Source organism: Opisthocomus hoazin, chromosome 8 (genome assembly GCF_030867145.1).
Source record: "Opisthocomus hoazin isolate bOpiHoa1 chromosome 8, bOpiHoa1.hap1, whole genome shotgun sequence".
In the NCBI taxonomy this organism is placed as follows: Eukaryota; Metazoa; Chordata; class Aves; order Opisthocomiformes; family Opisthocomidae; genus Opisthocomus; species Opisthocomus hoazin.
In genome coordinates, this window is record NC_134421.1 from 60,981,047 (window position 1) to 61,000,545 (window position 19,499).

At 39.4% G+C, this 19,499-nt stretch overlaps 1 protein-coding gene across 3 annotated transcripts in view; it reads left to right on the forward strand.

Annotated features, from left to right (window-relative positions):
• Positions 1-19,499, forward strand: part of PHTF2 (putative homeodomain transcription factor 2) — a 70,039-nt gene that overhangs the window by 3,387 nt on the left and 47,153 nt on the right. For all 3 annotated transcript variants that reach the window (XM_075428398.1, XM_075428401.1, XM_075428399.1), the window contains exon 2: positions 11,755-11,831. In XM_075428398.1, coding sequence (XP_075284513.1) covers positions 11,787-11,831 — 45 coding nt within the window. In that variant the 5' untranslated portion in view covers positions 11,755-11,786. The remainder of the gene's footprint in view (positions 1-11,754; positions 11,832-19,499) is intronic.

The following is a 19,499-nucleotide window of genomic DNA, read 5'->3' on the forward strand; positions in this document are numbered from 1 at the left end:
ACTACTTGAAGAAATTATATTCAAATTTGTAAGTAAAATACAAAGAGCTTAATAAATTGCCTATAGGGGACAAAAAGAGTTAATAGTAATTAGGGCTATAATGTGTGACTGTGTAGTGTTTGGGTATGCTCTACATGTAATTATAGAATAATTTAGGTTCAAAGGGGTTGTTGGAAGTTATCTATCTGGTCCAACCCCATCTCATAGCAGGGCCAGCTTCAAAGTTAGGGAAAACGTATACATATATAGAGATACCCATTCTGTTGTCAAGAAATTTGGAAATACAGCTTGTGTTTGTGGTTGGTTTTTTTTGTAGTTGAGGGGAGGATATGAGAGAGCTCATAGAGCTATTCTCTTGTTTCTTAATTTACATGTGTAAAGAGGATTTTTTCCAAATTCACCTCTGCTGGGTGTACTCTTGAGGTGAGACATGTAGTGTTCAGTATTTAATTCTTTGTTCGTTTGAGATGGCCTTGGTGGACATACTCCAGAGAGGCTAGATGCAATTCCTTCCTGGAATGAGTCCAAGCATTGGACTGAACTCCAGTTTGCAAATAGATTTGTGTTTCTTGTTCTTAAAAAATGAAATAAAATTGCAAAGGGGGAGAAGAAATTAAAGCAACGTAGCATCAGATGTGAAGTCATGCAAGCTTTGCATTTTGGAAGTTGGCCAGCGCCAGATGCTTTTGGGGGTTAGGTGGTTGGCAGATGCCAGCCTGGCAGCTAAACACTCCTCCTGTTCAGCTCTCTTCAGGGACGGTTTGTTCTACGCTTGTCATGTTGCTCATACGCGTTGCTCGGTGTTTGCTGCTGGCCGTTGTGGGGTCGGGTTAGGTAAAGAGTTTGTATGGCCAAATACAGCCCGGTGATCTCTTTGGATGTTTTCTTGCATCCTGGGTCATGAAGCTTGAGATTCCCTCAGCTGCCTGCTTTTTTTTTTTTTTTTCTTGTGTGTTTAAATAGCTGCTTTCTTTTTGAATCCAAGTAGAATCTTGGCTTCAGCGACTTTCTGTGGTACTGAGTCTAACGGTCTAATTATGTATTGTAATATAATATTTCTCTGTTATAAATTTGGCTTTGCTGTCCTCTGAGCTCTGTTAATGAATGAAATTCCCTGTATTACGGGAAGCTGTTGTTTTCTTGACTATTCTGTGTATTTCTTAAAGTCTCGTTTAATTTATAATTCCTTATTTTTCTGTTCATGCTTGCCCGTCTCAACAGGAGAGTCTTTCAAGTGGTTGATAATGCTAGCCTTTCTCAGAACACCTCCCCCTCCCCCAGTAATTTAATATTCTTCTTCAGATAAAATACATGCATTTCGGGTCAGATTGTACAACTGATAAACAGAGCTGTACTGCAGTGTTTGTCATTCCTCTTTTATTCAGGTGTCTGTGCTCCTCTGGCTATAGGATATTGAATGGGAGAGCTCACTGAGCTGCCAAATTACCTTTCCAGATTTGAGATACCTGATTTTAAAGCTTTGTGTGGTGTACGTAGTTCCCTTCCCCCCACCTTATAGGTATCAGTTGCATTATTGATACTAAATTCTGTTTATGTTATTTATTCGTTGTTGATACATCTTCTTAAGCTTTTCTAATGTAATGTTAATTGCCATCTGGAAATGTTACTACTTCAGGTTTTCTTCTCTGGCGTATAAAAAATAAATACAGTGAGCACTACCGGACCTATTTACAGAGGCTTGAGGTTTGGCGTAATAGGGCAGGGCTGCGTGCGTGCCCATTTAAGGACTTACCTTAGGCGGTACTTCTTAAAAACTGTAGGCTACCAGTCTGAATGGGGGGAGGAGGCGAGGGGAAACAGTCTTAATTAGTCTGGATTAACTCTGTTAGTGGTACTTCAGGTGGAGATCCGGGGTGTTCAAGTTGGCATTGGTCAGAGCTGCGTCACTACTGGCAGTGGCATTAGTGCTCGTGGTGTTCCGCGGTCAGTGGAGCCAATTCAGGCAAAAGCTGCTCATTTACTTAGTAACAGCAGTCAGGTCTCAAGGCGGTCTCCTGCGTGGTGGGCTCCAGTGCTGGTGAAAAGAGATGGAAGCTGGTGGCTGAGGAGGAGGGTGGGCTCTGGTAATACTGCTTTAGAGTGGTTAAAACAGTTGTGAAGCCTTGCTAGGCCACCCTGACCTTCTCCATCTGCTTTGTGTGGGCCTTGCGTGTCTTTAGCGAGTGATTTCTTCTGCTGAAAGTCTGCTCTTAAGAGCTCTGGTAACGAGCAGGAATGTGAGGCATCCCTGTTTATTTGTAAGCTAACATTAGCTTGTGAAAGTTACGGTTCTTTTCTTGTGAAAAGTTTCTTTTCTTGTGAAAAGTTTCTTGTAAGTTTCTTTTCTTGTGAAAATCTAACGGTTAGCGTACATGGAAAGCTGGAAGTCGTGATTTCTGGGTGCGCTCATCCTGCGTGGCTTTACCGTCGCACCTCCCGGAAGAGCCAGTCATCAGGGCACGTGCGTGCTGAAAGAGGTCCTCACGGTCTGCCTGTCGCTGCGGGGCGTCCGGGCGTGTGGAAGCCGGAGGAACGTGAAGGGGAGCAGGCTGGGGACGTGGGGTCTGAGCTTGGTTCTGGGATTAGGGCACTTCTGTGCAAAGGAGCACGGGGGTTCCCAGGTGGGCGCCGGGGAGTTTGTGTGCACTTTGCCTTGGGCTGGCAGGGCAGCCGTGTGCTGTCCAAGGAGCTTCTGGGCACCTGAGCAGGCCATAAATAGCCCATTTTATTCAGAGTGGGTGCTGTTAAGAGTCTTTGTTACCCATTTAGCCTATTGCCATGAAGAGTGTTGACCTCAAAATTTTGTTCAGTTTTCTGGCTGGTTTTTGATCCGTGGCAATGTTTGCTTTTCCCAAACAGCAGTCTATTCAGAATTCTTTGACATCCTTCCAACGGCTCTTTGAAAGTCCTCATATATTTTATCACTTGCTCTTGTTTATCAGTTAGTTTGACATGTTCAGAAATACTGATAGATGAAGACATGATCTTCCCCCGCAGAAACTGCTGATTAGACCCTATCAGATAGTCTTTCGGGTATAATGGTGTTCTATTTTTAATGATTGTTTTGGGGAGCATGCCAGATACACATGTAAGGCACGTTACCCTGCAGTGCCTTGCTTGGATCACTCCAGAGACTGTGTAAAAAATACAGGCTCAGCATTTGCTACTATGTTCCTGCAGAGCAGTGGCTGTTACAAGAGACTGCAGCTTTTTCTGACAGCTCAGCCACTTCGTGCCTCAGCTGCTTTGAAAACTTGCTGGATAACTATTTGTAGAGCATGATGCAAACCTGGTCATTTAGAGTGGTTTTCAGCTTCCTGACTGTACTCATCGAGAAGCCACAACTCTGCCGTGCATTGCCTGGTGACAGATAAACACGCCTTCCTAAACACCAAGTCAGTATTTTCAGTGAGCAAGATTTATGTTTGCAGGAAATTACTGTTGTGTTTAGAATCAGGAGGAGGAGAGAAGGAGCATAGCATTCTGTTTCAGGGTGGCCACTGTGTTTTGGGTTGGAGTTTTTTTTGACTGTGTGTTGAGAAGAATGTGTGTATAAATGAAAAACATAGTATTTATAGAAATTGTATTCCTTAATAAAGTTGTTGCAGTTCTAAGAGTGGAAGTATACACGCAGTATTTCAGGGATTTCTTGTAGTAAGATTGTAGATGTGTTTAGTGGGATATGTATGTATGTATGTGTGTAGTATTCAGTACAAAACCCAGGTATTAAAAAGAGCAGAACTTGAGACTGACCATACGCTGGGGGTTTTTTTGTGTTTGGGTTTTTTTTTGTGTGTGTGTGTTTGTTGTTTGTTTGTTTTTTTTAAAGACGCGGCATGATGAGAAATGTCTTGACTTGTAGATCTGCCATAGTGGCAGAAATTACTGCGTTTGGATTAGCGGGAATGTTGTAACTAGCATCTCTTGTAGAAGATGAGGCAAAATTGACTTGATTATAGTCCCCTTTAAGGGCTTGAATTTTTTCCCTTTCATTAAACAGTAGAATATGTTTAAATATTAGGAGCTTTTTGCTAATTAATAAACATTGCAGCAGGCTCCAGAGTAAATGATTAGATGTGTAAAATCCTGGATTTCAGTACAGAGTCCTTCTCCCCTATTTTTACAAGTAAGGTAACTATGAAATGGTGTCATGTCACTTCAGATGGAGCCATGAAATGAAGCCAGTTATGTAAGAAAATTAGGAAATTTGTACAGACCTTAAGGCTGAGGGCATAGATTCCAGAAACAGCTACAGCAGTTGCAACAACTGCACGCAATGTTCTTTTCCCAGAACCTGAAATAAATCTCAGAAAAGCTGATACTCAATGTTTTGCCACTATTTCAGACAGTTGTGTAATTCACTGGCAGAACAAGTATTCCTTGGGAGATAGTTATTTTCTGTGGTACTTCCTTGCTAGTTTGTCCTTCAGATACCGGCATTTTTACTGTGGAAGTGAAGATGGCTAAGCCGAGCCTACTTCCCATCGGAATTTGAAACCTGATTCTCGCGTGCTGTATGCTGCAGCTGCAGCATGCTGTGAGAGCTTCCTGCTTGCGATGGTGAGTGATAAAGGGCATGAGCTTATAAGGAAGAATAAATGTGCAGGGGCAGAAATGAGATCAGATACCGTGGTTTGTGGGCAAAATACAGAGGCCTGTGAAAATACCTGTTTTTCAGTAACTGACATCTTACTGCTGGAGACACAGACAGGTGTGGACGTGCTGCCAGACATCTGTACGTGTCACCATATACCATGTTTGGTGCGTCTGTGTTCATAAAGAGCAGGGCTTGATACACAGCAGCCAGCAGAGGGTCTCATTTGTATTTTATTGTTGCTGTTGTTGGCCTGATAAACTCCTCAAAGAAACAACAAAACTCCCCAAGCAGGTGTCTAGGGGTGTTCAAAGTTTTGTTCACCAGTTGTTTGGGGGTGATTGTTTTTTTGAGTATTGTGAGATTTTTTTGAGGTAGAGTGAAGAATAAAGTTTGAAAATTCATTCTCTTTGATGAGCATCTTAGGAATGTTGGTATCCAAATTTATCCGAGTTGTTGCTGTTCATTGGGGAAATCAAGTGTGCTAATTCATTTTTATTTACAAACTATCATGCTGTTCCTTTGGGGAAGCAAGTATGTTAATTCCTTCTTATTTACAAACTATTGTGACCTCGAATTGCAAGGCAGCAACTTGGGGGGGCCTTGACTGGCACGGCAGCAGGATTACTTTGCATGCTGGCTGCTGGATATACTCCTTAGGCTAGCAGCGTCTGATTTTTTTAATTTAATTTAATTTGATTTTTTTCCTTCCCTTTGGCTGTTTGAGATTTTCTTGAGGCTAGCTGAAAGGAACATGATAAAACTTTCACTGAAAGGTGTGAACCTTGGAGTGACAAGTTTCTCATTTGCTTGTATACAATTTGCAATTCTGAAACGCTGTTTTTGAGAACAGTGATGCATAGATAAAGTACTTAAACTGAACACTGAGTGCATTATATAGTATTTGATGTTCCTTTCAAAAAATAGAAATATAGGTTTAATGATTTATTTATAATGCACATGAAAAGAATGTGTCTTTTGAAACACTGCTTCAAGGGTTTAGTCCTGTTCTTGGTGGCAGTGGCAGAACTCCCGTGGATCTGAGCGTAGAAAGGATGACTCCTGGTAGGTTTTCATGGTGTACCTATATTGGTTTGTTTCATCATGGCAGACGCAGCTTTTGAGTTGACAGCGGATGCCTAGTAAGACTATGATGTCTGTTGGGCTCATTTCAACTTAACTTAAAATGTCAAATAATGTCAGCAATTTGATGATAATGTTAACTTCTGTTCTGGCGTTGAACCTGTAAAGTGCGGGGTTTTTTCCCCATTAAAGTTATTTACTGGCTGTGTATCAGGAGGTATAAGGTTTTACTTTTAAGTGAGTTTGTGCGATACAAGTGTTGCCACAAAATTAGCAGTTTAGGTCATGGGCTTTATTATTCTGATTCGTTGTCTCTTCTTACTCTTCATACCATGAAATCTTAGTGAAATTGTGCCTGTGATTGTGAAACTGCAATATGGAGGATCTAACATAATGGTAAAACAGTTCTATTGTGGAAAGCAGTTGAAACCAAGTTCTAGTATTCTCATGGCTTTATGCAGTAACTTATTTAAAATTGGCTTTAGTTTGCTTCTAAGAGAAGTTCTTCTTCTGAGGGTAATAAAAATTGATAGTGTTCTAAAAAAAATTTGCGAGAAATGCCACAGCTCTGCAGTTTGACTCCTAATGGTGTCTAGTGAACATGACAACTTCATCATTCCACGGTCATAATGACTTGAGAAGTACACTCAAGTCTTGACTCAACAGCTGGACGGTATCGTGACCATTCAGGTTAGGACTGTTATAAAGGAAACAGGTTCCTTGAGATACTTAGTGATTCACACTGTTTACAGGGAAGAATAGCAACTACTTGCCTATGCTTTCTTGCTTGTGTTTTATTTTTATTTACATCCTTTTGCTGGTTGTCACTGCTTAGACTTGTATATTCTTCCAAAAACTGTCATTTTTTGCCTTTATCACTATGAGGAGCACAGTTTTATTCTGAACTTCTGTCAGAGTTCAGAATAGATTTCGTTTTCTGTAGACTGTCATTTAGAAATGTATGCATTTATGTCTGACTTGGGTCACCAGAACCCTGTGTATATGAGTGAAATTTTTAAATATACTAACTTTGAATTTATTTAGATCTGTAGTGTAGCATCTAATCCTGTCTTACACAATAAGGACTGCACTGCATGAATGAGCATTTAGCTACCCGGAGACAATCTAAATACAGATTTCTTTGGCTTTTGAAAAAAACCCTGCTCATTTGATTGCAAGGTGTAGTGTGTACTTACTTAAATTGGGATATGATTATGCTCTGAAATGTAAAAGAAATAGCTAAGAAACCCCACTGCTGAACAGGGATCACCAAAACTGGATACTCATCTATTTGAAGCACTGGAACAGGTTGCCCAGAGAAGCTGTGGCTGCCCCCTCCCTGGAAGTGTTCAAGGCCAGGTTGGATGGAGCTCTGAGCAACCTGTTCCAGTGGAAGATGCCCCTGCTGATGGCAGGGGGGTTGGAACCAGATGATCTTTAAGGTCCCTTCCAACCCTTACCATTCTATGATTCTATTCTGAGTTCTAAGTAAGTAATGAAGTTTTGATCAAAAAATGTTGCTTGTTATTCGTAGTACTGCGAGTTTGGTGGAAATGTAGTGAACGGCTCTGTTGAATGTCACTGAGATGTTGTGATCAAGCTTTTACATTTGGATGTTCTGTCTAATCTCTGAAGTTGGGAGTGTTTTTTGTGTTGCTCTTAAGTCTCCAGTTGGTTAATTTTTCTGTAATTGATCTGCACAGGATTGTACAACTGAGTGCAAAAGCTGGTCCCTGTCCCAGGTGCAGGTATTTGACACAGAACATGAAACAAATGGCTAGATCTGGAGAGAATGGGAGGGGAAGGCAGCAGAATAGAATCATAGAATCGTTAAGGTTGAAAAAGACCTCCAAGATCATTAAGTCCAACCGTCAACCCAGCACCATGTCTGCTAAACCATGTTCCGAAGTGCCACGTCTGCACATCTTTTAAACACTTCCAGGGTTGGTGACTCCACCACTTCCCTGGGCAGCCTGTTCCAATGCTTTACAACTCTTCCTGTAAAGAGATTTTTCCTAATATCCAATCTAAACCTCCCCTGATGCAACTTGAGGCCATTTCCTCTTGCCCTATTGCTAGTTACTGGGGAGAACTGACCAACCCCTGCCTCACTACAACCTCAAACCACAGACGAATCTCAGGGCCTGCAAGCAGAAACACTGTCCAGAAATAATGAAGTGAACATTTTCACTTTTCATTTCAGTGCTGTCTCAGAAATTGTTGTGTATCACTCAAAGAAAGCATGTGATATTTCCTTCTAGAGGTATTTTTACTTAGCATGCCAAACTCTGTTGCCAAACTCTGTTAAAGTCTTTTGAGACATCCGTCTCATGATTTTGTCATATTTACTTTTGTACGCATCATCTGTGCATTTGTGTATGCAAATGTGTATGCAAATATGCTTTAAACACCACCAAAATAGATTCTATGGAGGATTTAATGTAGAGAGTTTCTTAAAAGTACAAACCCCATGAGTAATCTAAATAACAGGTTTGTTGATAGAGATCAAATAAATTAGTAATAAAACTACTTTGTTATACTTGGTTTATAGTTTTGTGATGTGGTTGTTTCTCGAGGCAAAAGTTTTTTGAGTGGATTGGAGAAGGACAGCAAGAAAAGGTTGCTGCCTTTAAAATGGCTTTTCCAATTTTAGCCTTATTTCACACAGTTGGAAGTCTTGAAGTTAGCGTTGACTTCCTGAAAAATCATTGACCTTGGAGAAAAAGAGATGAAGTTCACATAGGTCTTGAGGGAAAGGTTTCTGTGCAGGTTGAACTGTCAGTTTTTTACCGCTGACAATGTGTTTCTTCAGCCCTTTGCTCATCCTGTAATTATGGTGGTAGGAAGCAGGGTATGTTGTATGTGAGAGGGGATGTTGGTTTAAGAGAAATGAGGAGGAGTTAAAGATCCTCCAATATAAGTTCACAAAGGAGGGGAAGGCGAGGGGTGCAAGTGTGAGCAAAATCTGTGTGGCGTCCTTCCTACGTTGGCACCTCTGTGAGCAGTGGAACTGCTTTCGCTGTAGCTGCGATGTAGGTCACGTTATGTGTGCAGGCAATGTATGGCTAAGGGTTTTATGTCGCTTTGAGTCTGTAGTCCAGTGTAGGAAAAGATTTTAAATTTTATTTTACTTAAACAGGTTTTCAAACAAGAAGACAAATCCTATTTTAAGCTTTGTATGGGTGAGAAAGAAGGGTAACCAGTCTATGTAATGTGAACCATGAAAATGTATGGCAGTATGTTTCTTAGAAATTGTCAGGAGCTGGTATAAATATCAATCTATTTGCTGAAGGTTTGTACTACAATGTATATGATAAATATCCAAACTTACTAAATACAGTGTCTTTAAAGTAATGCACTGTGCAAAATATGAGTGCATCCATGCACGAGTCAGGGAAGACTAAATAAATAGGTGTCAGTGCAGAACTGAGTCTTTTGGAGGGTCATCTTTACTTTCTGAGAAATGTCTGGAAATTTGACATTGGGAAATGTCTTGGGAAACAGTGTTGGTAGGGCTTTCGTAAAGGGAGTATTTGTGACTTTTGTGCAAACAGCTGTTATGATCAGGTTAAGCAATCTCTGCTTTTTTTTTTTTAATGGATTTTTTTGGTGATGAACAATGTAGAATAAAGTGTCATGAGTTATTCTAATGCTTAGACATTTCATAAAGACACTTCTATTTTAATCGATTGCACAGTTTCAGTTTCCACCCCATCTGTTGGACATTGTATTTTTCTTTGCCTTTCTTATCTGTGCAAATACTGTAAACAAATGTCTTTGCTTTGAAGACAAAGATCACCTTCACTCTTTCACTATAAAAACTGCCTATAGATTAATAATTCTTGTTTCCTTTTAATAAAGAAATACAAGGTGCAATATTTTTGTTGGTAGTGACAATACTATGAAAAGCGTTATATTTTTATCAGAAATATACCCCTTAATCACATTCTTTTTTTTTCTGAGAGGTCAATCTTGAAAGAATGCTTGATGCGTACTTTGGCGTTTCGGGGCTACACTACCACTCCTCCTCCTTGTCGCCACTGGTGAGGCCATGCCTGGGGTGCTGGGTCCAGTTCTGGGCTCCTCAGTGCAAGAGAGACACAGACATACTGGAGAGACTCCAACGAAGGGCCAACGAGGTGGTGAAGGGACTGGAGCATCTCTCCCGTGAGGAAAGGCTGAGAGCTGGGACTGTTCAGCCTGGAGAGGAGAAAGCTCAGGGGGTTCTCACCAAGGTGTACAAATACCTGCAGGGAGGGTGCAGGGAGGACGGAACCGGGCTCTTTCCAGTGGTGCCCAGGGACAGGACCAGAGGCAATGGGCACAAACTGAAGCACAGGAGGTGCCCTCTGAACATCAGGGAACACTTTCTTACTGTCAGGGTGACCGAGTGCTGGCATGGGTTGCCCAGAGCGGTGGTGGAGTCTGCATCCTTGGAGATACTCAGAGGCCATCTGGACATGGTCCGGGGCAGCTTGGTCTAGGTGGCCCTACCTGAGCAGGGGGATCAGACAAGATGACCTCCACAGGTCCCTGCCAACTTCTGCTGTCTGTGACTCTGTCAAACTGTGTTTGCAAAGTGCTTTTGAGAGATCTTGTGTTGATTTTTACGAATTCGGCTTGATCCTGGAATTGTTCGGATAGTACGTTTGGAAAACTTGTTTAATATTTTGGCGTTACTTGTACTAACTTTTTCTGTGCCTTTTGCATAATTTGTTAGGAATTTATAGCTTTACAGAATAAAATAGGGATTTCCTTGCGTGTTAAATACTTGGTGCAGTTATTTAAAAATAACATTCTTAAATATTTGTAAACATAGGAAGGATGCTGAATATTAGGTGGAGCTGAAAACTTAAGCTTTTACCAGCTAATGTTAAAAGGTGACATGTAGTGTAGTGTGCCCCATTGACTTGTTTTTTAACTGGGCTTGGAGTGTGGCATATTTGTTTACATATGTATATTTTTAAAGGGAATCAGTGAGGTGAAAGATTATTAAACTTGAAATATTCAGATTTTTTTTGGCGAATATTTGAACACATTTTTTTAGTTCCTCCGTCCTTCTTTTCTTCTACTGGCCGCTTCCTGTCTTAATTAACAGTTTGAAATGTTGGTACTATACTGATTTAACCCTTATTAATCTGTTAATGTCTAAAGTATTGTGTTTGGTTATAATGTATTCACATCTGAAAGAACTTGCATATTATAATAAAATACCTGGAAAGGATTCTGTAATTCTCACCTAAACTTTCCATTGATTTTACAGAAAGTCTAGTATGAGACAATATAGGCAAATTAGTAGAAAGGTAGTAATTCTAAATCTGAAGGCTTTTAATGTTTATTTTCTTTGTTCTTTTTTTTTCTGAAGTAATTCTGGCTGACTGATTACATGAAAGAAAACTTTTAAAATTAATTTTCAAGGTAGGAATATTTTATGTAGGCTGAAAGTGTGGGGATTTTTTGTTCACACTGAAATTAATGACAGTGACATCAAACATGAACGAATACTACTTCTATTTGCTACCCTTGAAACAAACATACCACTCGTCCTTGTTTTCATCCTTTTGACTTAGTTTTAGTCCACTGTTTTCATGAGTGTATTAAGTTTTATAATTAGAGGAGCTCTAGCACTGATTTTTTTTTCTTTTCCCTCCAAAAATATCTAATACTTTGTGTGGAATTTTCTTGCATTTTATAACACAGTTACTCCTGGACTTAAGAATACTGTGCTGTGGTAATAACAATAGGTTGCTTAATTTATTCTATTTTATTTTTTTTTTAAAAGGCCTGCGTGTAATATAACACTTGTGAGGTTCTCATGAGACAATAACAGAACATCTCTGTGCCGCCTTTGTAACGATGGACAAAACTGAGGCTTCTGATGTCCTGCAGCAGCAGATTTGTAGTTTTTTGTTTATTTAGAGGAGAAAATCCAAATTCTTACTAAGACAGTAATGAGGCAAGGTGTAAAGTAAATATAGCTGTTCAGTGCTTTGCAGGTAGTGGGAATGTTTCTACATTCCCTATGTTGGCCTTCGTAGGGAAGGTGGAAGTAAAGTTCTGTCTTTTTCTGTTAACAGCCTAAAATGACTGTGTGAATTCAGTGGAATAAATGGCGTCCAAAGTAACTGATGCTATAGTTTGGTACCAGAAGAAGGTAAGCTTTCTATTTGTTTTTATGGTGGCTTTAAAAAAAATAGTTGGCCTGTTGTGTTTTATGTGTAAAGTATAATAAATATAAAATACTACTGCATATTATTGGTTAGCATTGTGTGAGAGTGAGTAGCTTGAAACTTCCAAAAGTAAATAAATATTTAGTGACTGTATCTAGTGGAATGGAATGTATCTAATGAGATGAAAATCCTCACTCCCTTGGCTACTTGTGCTATGGAAGAAAAGGAAAGAAAACTTTAGCTCTCAGTAGAATGTTAATTAATGTACAGGTGAATGTTGTTTCTATAGCACATAAATTAGTCCTTGTATTTAAGTAGAAAGTAAGAAATGTATTTTCTAACAGTAACAAGGAACTGTGTAATCCATACCCAAAATAGATAGGCTAAGGCTTTTTAGAACTTACTTCGAAAAAAAAAAAATGGGGGGGGAGGGGGGAGAGGAAAAAGATCTCGTTTGGAGATACATAGTTACCAGTATCTTTTGATTCATATTTGCACATAGAAATGTTGGTGTCTCTTTCTAATTTTTGATTTTGACAATTTCAAATCATCATATCCTCTTGACATTAGTATGCCAGTTGGCTTATTCAGTTAAATTGCTTTTAAAAAGCTGAAAAATTTGCTTCTTGGGATGTTCCTCTTTGCTAAGATATAACTGAGGTGTGATGGTTATTTTTTTTTTTTCTTGGCTCTTCATGATTTAGCAAGTTTCTATGAGTTATTGTTTTCCTTGGACCTATGGTTGTATTTTTGAGAGGATGCACCTCGTCCTTAGGAGATCGATGGCAAAGATATTCAAAACAGAAATTCTGGTTAATGTCTAGCTAAGCAGCAGTTAATTTCTCGAAATAAGACCACACTGGTATGCTTTGCTGAGATCTTTACAACTGTGCATTAAAGGTATAGTTGGAAAAGCAGAAAAATTACTTTTGTTGACTTAATTTATAATGAACATCAAATTATGTATGAAAAACATGAAAATAATTTGTAACAATAAGGATTTTTTGTTTGTTTTTGTACTGTGTACTCTCTCACTTCTCTTATTCAAGCTTTACAAAAAGTAATTTTGTAAAAGTATCAATGGAATTTCACTCTGGTTTTGAACCATTTCTTGATTGCAGGTCCAATCCCATTTTTTAAAGATTTGGAGGATGACTTGTAGAATATGTAGTGTAACAAAATTCAGTGCAGGGTCTCATGGAAAAGAAAAGTGGTGCTGATTTTACCCAGTTCCACTCATTCTATCATAAATTTCATTCACACACCCTGTCATAGTGATAGTATATAAGCACCAAGTTGTGGGTATGTGGTCTGGCCAGGACCTCTTTTGTGCAGTGCGAGAGATGCTGGCCATCAGATGCTTATCACATCTCTGAGGTATTTTCATTGGTGATGATGAACTAGTCTTGGACAGATCTTTTATGATATTCAGCTTTGTATTTAAATGGTCCTTTGATGCAAGAAAGAGTCTGAAGTCTCTGTAAATCTTAAGTGAAGTTCATGCTTGTTATCTGTTTTTGGTTTTGTTTTGTTTTGGTTTTTTTTTTAAAGAAAAATACATGTCTATTTTCCTGTCAGTCGTACAGAAAAAGGAATGCCATATGTGATCTGCTCCAACTTTCCATCCTCCTGGTGTTAGGAAGGCAGGATCTTCTGCTGATGAGTCACTGTGCTGTGATCTTACACAGGGCAGGCCTTCTGGTCTTGATATAAACAACCCATTCCTTAATTTTACTTTTCCCAGGCCACTGCTGCTAACAGGATTGCTCATTATCAGTACAGGTCATTCTTTTAGCCCTTGTTCTGTCATTTTTTCCAGTGATTTCACACACGTTTCCATTTATTTCATTCATAGCAACAACAATATTTTTACTACAAGTCTCTGTAGGCTTTTACAGAGGTCTGCTCAGCCAGAAATTGCATGCTGCCTTTATGGCAAAGAGCTGTGAAGAGGTGACTCCTGTTACTTCATGAAAGACCGGGCTATCTTCAGGAGGGATAAGATCTTGCATAAACCAAATGTCAATGTTTTCCGTGGTGTGAACAAAATTTAATTGCAGTCCACATGTGGACTAGGGTCTGCTGAATGAGCAGGCTTTGCTTCTTTTGGTATGAGGAAGTGGAGTCTTATTTTGGGACAAATGGCTGCACTGCAGAAATGTTGCATCTCGTGCATATGTTCATGCTAATTAGATCGCTATTTCGTAGGTCCCGTTTACTGACGGTTCTCCTGGATCAGGCTGATATCCCAAGGGGTTTTTTAACTTTGTAGTGTGGCGTGTGATCCTTTCCTGGGAACATCTAGACTCTTTCACTCATGTCCCTGATTTTATTTATTTATTTATTTAAGTCTCTTACATGGCACAGTATTTCTTCCCCATGGATTTGTTGTTTGCACCAAAGACTTCAAATTGGGAAACAGGAAGAGCTATGCTAGTGGTTAATGGGTACCAGACTTTTTTTTGTCCTTTCTGAGACATTTCTGTTACATGATTGCTTATGATGGCTAAATACTGAACTCTGTGAACTGGTGGTTGCTTTCAGTTTTAAATTTTCATTTCAGAGTTGTTGAAGTTGTCCCACTTACTTTCTGGATCTGCTGGTTCCTCACAACAGTAACTGAAATTGGAAGTGGGGAGGGACCAAAACTTAGTATGTTCTGGCAGTAAAACATTGTTTCTGGGGCAATAGAGAACCAGAGTTGCAGCCAGTATTGATCAAATTGATATGACTTGCCTATATGATAAAATGAGGAATATAAAGTGTTATTTTGGGGAGGTATTTTCAGATTAATGAATTGGTATATGAATGCCCTAAAAAAAGAACATGAAGAACTTCTCGTATTTATAGTCATACATAAAGAAGAAAAATACATTTGAGTAGGTGGAGGCTGCGTAGGAAATACTGAACAGGTAACTTGCTCCTTGTGATTCTTGATTTTCAATGTTAATGAGTTTTTTGATGTATTTTATGTCACTCTCTACTGAATTTCAAAGGTCTGTTGATTTCTCAAAAGTAAAGTAATTTTATATTTCTTTAAAGGAAAGAATTAAGCAATTGAGCTCTTCCAACCCTACTTTAGGCAAGTTTTCTAAACACCAAGTTTGCAATATGACTCATACTATTGTCTGAAATTGCGCTCTTCATATGAGGATGATTTAGTAATGCGCTTAATCGTTTTAAAGGTCAGACCTTTTGTTATGTAACCTTGTTTATTGTTGTTGCAATAGATTTATCGTGGTTTTAGTGCGTGGGAGCTCTTGATTACTGCCTCGTAAAAATGCAATAATTCTTAGTTATTTCAAGATGGATTGTAGAATTTCAGATAGTGTATTATACCAGCTTGTTACATGAGATACAAGATTGCATGGAAATAGCTTTACTGCTTCCAGTGATAGCTTGTGTTTCCCAGCTGGTACGAATACTTTTGCAAGGCATGAATTTGAACTGAAAAACCCTGCTAGATACAGGTTGTCTCTGCAGAAAGCAAAAAACAAACAAACAAAAAAAACCTCTGCTGTGTTCCTGGATGCACTAGGGAGTGCAATGCTGAGATATTTGTGTGTGAGACAGGGTTTGTGTGGGTTGTTGTCGACACTTTCTGCTGCGCTGGTTCTTGCAGTAAGAGGGTGTGGCAGGGGCGTCTGCATTGCTTTCTGGAATGGCTCATTACTTTGGTCCCAGACAGCTAATGAGCTAATATTCACATGCATGTATTTTGTTAGTTAATTTAGGATTATGTGTATTTACCAGAATACTGAACTTGCTTCAGATAGGTAACTGAGAAACTTTATGGCGAAAACCATCATAATGTTAACTCTGAAGAAATCTGACACCTCCTTCCCAATTTTAAACAATTTCAGTATCTGATGGCATACCTTTCTAATGCTGGTACTTTATACATACTTGAAGTGTTGCCTCAGTAACAGTAACTGATGTTAAAAATTGGTAATAATCTAAAATGTGGCTTGTGTTGCTTGTAAATTAAGAGGTTTACGTTAACTTCTTATACTTTCAAGTTTGACAGATAATAGCAGATCTGCAATTTTTGGTCTGGCTTCCAGTTTGGAGACTGTACGTAAATTTACCTTAACAACTTTCTGATCTTCAGTCCTCACAGAAGCCTTGCTGCTAAAATAGGGAGCTTTATACAAGTTTGTTGTTAATATTGCAGGAGATAATTAGATTGTTCCTTCTCTTGGGGATGGTTGTAGGGAAAGGCAGAATGGAACTTAATGAATTGAACCCCAGTCCTGCACCTGATTGCATATCAGTTAACTTTGCCAATGCAGCTTTCCGCTGTTTCGGGCGTCCCTTGGGTATGGCTGTTAAAGGGCACAATAAAACAAATGAGATATTTTCTCTCTCATGGCTTTAAAGGGCAAGATTAGAGTGCTAATTGCATTGCTTTAAGATCTGTAATATTCGGTGTTTTACAGATCGTTAGTCCGAGATTATACTTGCCAAGATAATGAAAGAGGACGTAAACAAAAGTTATGTCATTCTCTGAAACCACCTGATTTCCTTCTTTGCGCTGAATTCAGGTGATGCATGGCACCAAAGCCAGATTTTGCCAAATGGTCGAGCTGTATGGCTATATTACCTAAAACTTTGGATGCTGAAATTGCATCAGTTCCAAAGAGTCCGCCTTCAAGTGCCATAACTTGACAAGTATTGGAGCTGGCTATTTGTGAAAGCACTGAGAGAAAAAAAGAATATTCGTAAGAATTTCCTTCCACGTAGTGCTGGCGTTCGGCACTCAAGTTGTCATCTGACCAAACAGTGGGGATTGCCTTCAGCACCTTGTGTAGAAGATCACTCAAAACTTGGCACTGTGGCTGAGTGAAGCAGGCTTGTGCTTTGCCAGGCTGTTGGCCCCTATGTCTGCCTTGCCTTCCCACAGACTTTCATGCAGCCATCTGCTGAATTTGGTCAGGGGACTAATACGGTTAAAACTAAGACTGTGAATCTGTAAGGAGCTGAGCCTATCTGATGGGTGGGGGGGAGAGTGAAGAGCTGAAATCCCTCTGTCTTAAGAGGGATTCTCTGATTCTTGAATTGTTTCATTATGCCTTGTGAAACTATAACCTGCCATTTTCTTTTCTCTTCCTGAGTGATCTGATTGATCTTTTCAGCCACGCAGATGAATGCACTGGCACAAGGACAGTGTGCCATGGGAAGTGGAAATGGTCAGGGGCGTAAGGCCAGGGCTGTTCTAAAATCCTAGTTGCAATGCTGGTAGAATTGCTGGATTTTCCGTGCCCTTCAGGGAATTATGCTGAATAATGAGGCTGTCAGAGTGGTTTTGTTTTCCCAGTTTTGTCTTGAGGCTGCTTTGTTTCATGTAAGCACATAAGCATAAAAAATGAAAAGTGTTGCAAAGGTCTTAAATCCTTGACACTTGAAGAGTGACTGGGCTGTGTTAGCAGTAGCGTAGCCGTTGGGTCAAGGGAAGGAATTATTCCCTCTGTTCAGCGCAGGTGAGACAGCACCTAGGGTTCTGTATCCAGCTTTGGGCGGTCTGGTACACGAAAGGCACTGGCATTCCTTGGCACATCCAGTGGAGGGCCATCAAGATTGTTATGGGGCTGAAACATTTGATATGCAGTGAGTCTAGAGATCTTGGTTTGTTCAGTCTGGAGATGAGAGGGCAAAGGGGAGAGCTTATCACAGCTACTGCTTTGGAGGCCGTGCAGAGGGTGGAGCCAGGCTCTTCTCGGAGGTGCATCGGCGTTGCGTGAGAGGTGATAACCCCAAGTTGAAATGTGGGAAATTCTGGTTAGATATAAGGATAAAAATTTTTAATGGGAGGTTTGCCAAGCATTGAGACAGGTCCACAGAGGCTGTGACATGTCAGATTTTTCAGAGATGTTTGGACCTCTACTGGAGAAGTCCTTGAGCAACCTGCTGCAACTGGACCTGCTTTGCACAGGAGGTTGGGTTAGGTGAGCCCCAGAGGTTCCAACCTCTGTGATTCTGTGATGACTTTAGTTTGAAATTTGGAGATGAGTAAACGTTGTCGTAAGGGATTGTGCTTACTTGGGATTAGTGACAGAGATGGTATCTCATTCAGTTTGTGCTTCTTTTTAGGTTTTGCTCTATAGTCCACTTAAACCAAAGAAATGGTACTCAAAGTTATCCCTTGTGTCCAGTGTCGCTAGGAAATGGCCTAGATTAGGTGTTGGCTATTCCTGTGCTCTCACTTACTTTAACCTGCAAACTGTTTCTAACTATTCTTAGGTATATAATTTTCCCTGATGTTTAATTGTGATGAAAAAAGGTATTTCATGGTTTTGGTAGATATGCTAAAATCTGTACGCAGGGCAATAAGTAAGGCTGATTGATGTTACCAAGGATTAATATGTAAAGAATGATACAGAAAAAATATTAATACATAGTTGATAAATGTTTAATTACGTAGTGTTGTACTCTGAAAGGGACGGTATCTTTGAAGTAAGCTTTGGTAAAATTGTTGTTCAGTGAAATGGCTATAAGTCCAGTGCTGTTGCAGTTATTGCCAGAATTTACGCAGGTCATTGGCTGGCTATTGAAACAGTTAAGAATAAATAAAGTTTTGAATTGCTTGATTTTACTCTGAATAGCTGGTTTCAGCTCTCCCTCTGGGACCAAGCAGCGAGAAGGGAGGAGAATCCCAGAATCTTTTAGTAGTCAGAGGTAACAGTTCAGCTGTCATAAATCCAAAGCTCTGCACTTTAGGGCATACAGCTTTAATCCCTTCACTGTCATTCTCCATTTGACTAGAAGTTACCAAACTCTTCTCTGTTAGCAGACAGTATACAACTATTATGCAGTGATTTCTGTCTGTGGTTAATTAGTTAAGTTTGTCTTAGCTCGGCGTGTCCGGTTCACTTATCCACCACAAACAAAATTGAAAAAACCCCACCGCCCTTGAAAATGAAAATAACATCCTAGCGGTAGAAATCTACTCCAACAGAGATAAATGCTGAGCTACTAGATTATTGCTTTTGCTGCAGTGAGGATCAGTTTTAGTAAGAAATCAAATGGGGTTTAAAATAACTTTCTTAAAATCCTGTTCTGAGTTTTGAGAAAATGAGAAATGATTTGTCTAATATCTGAAACTCTATACTTAAACATAAGCTAAATATATGAAGCATTTTAAAAGATACTTTAAATTAATATTACATGTATAGAACTTATTTATACATTGATACCTTAATATTAAAAGTGATATATGAATCATAGTTTTTTGAAGAGTATTGGACTGTAAAAGTTAATAAAACATATTAGCTAATATTTTAACACTAAATGTTTTAATAAGGGGTTAAATTCTTTAATTTCCTTGGTCGATAGTCCAAAGAACCAACTTTCGTTTATATTTACCAAGCTCTGTATCTTGTATCTTTTGGATTTGTAATACTACTGTGATGTTGCTTGTAAAAGTGTGTAGAGGTTTCAAGGAGCAAAGCTTAGCATGCAGGTTTCATTACTGATAAACATTAAAGTTTTAAGATCCAGCAGGAACTACTATGTATTCTTAGGATTATAATCTATGCTAGTCTGCTTGGTCATAAATTATAAATGTCTCCTGAAATATTGATCGATTCCATTAGAATCGGAAGGCCTTGTGAGTATTGGGCTACAGGTTGATACCATCACTACATTATCTTAAA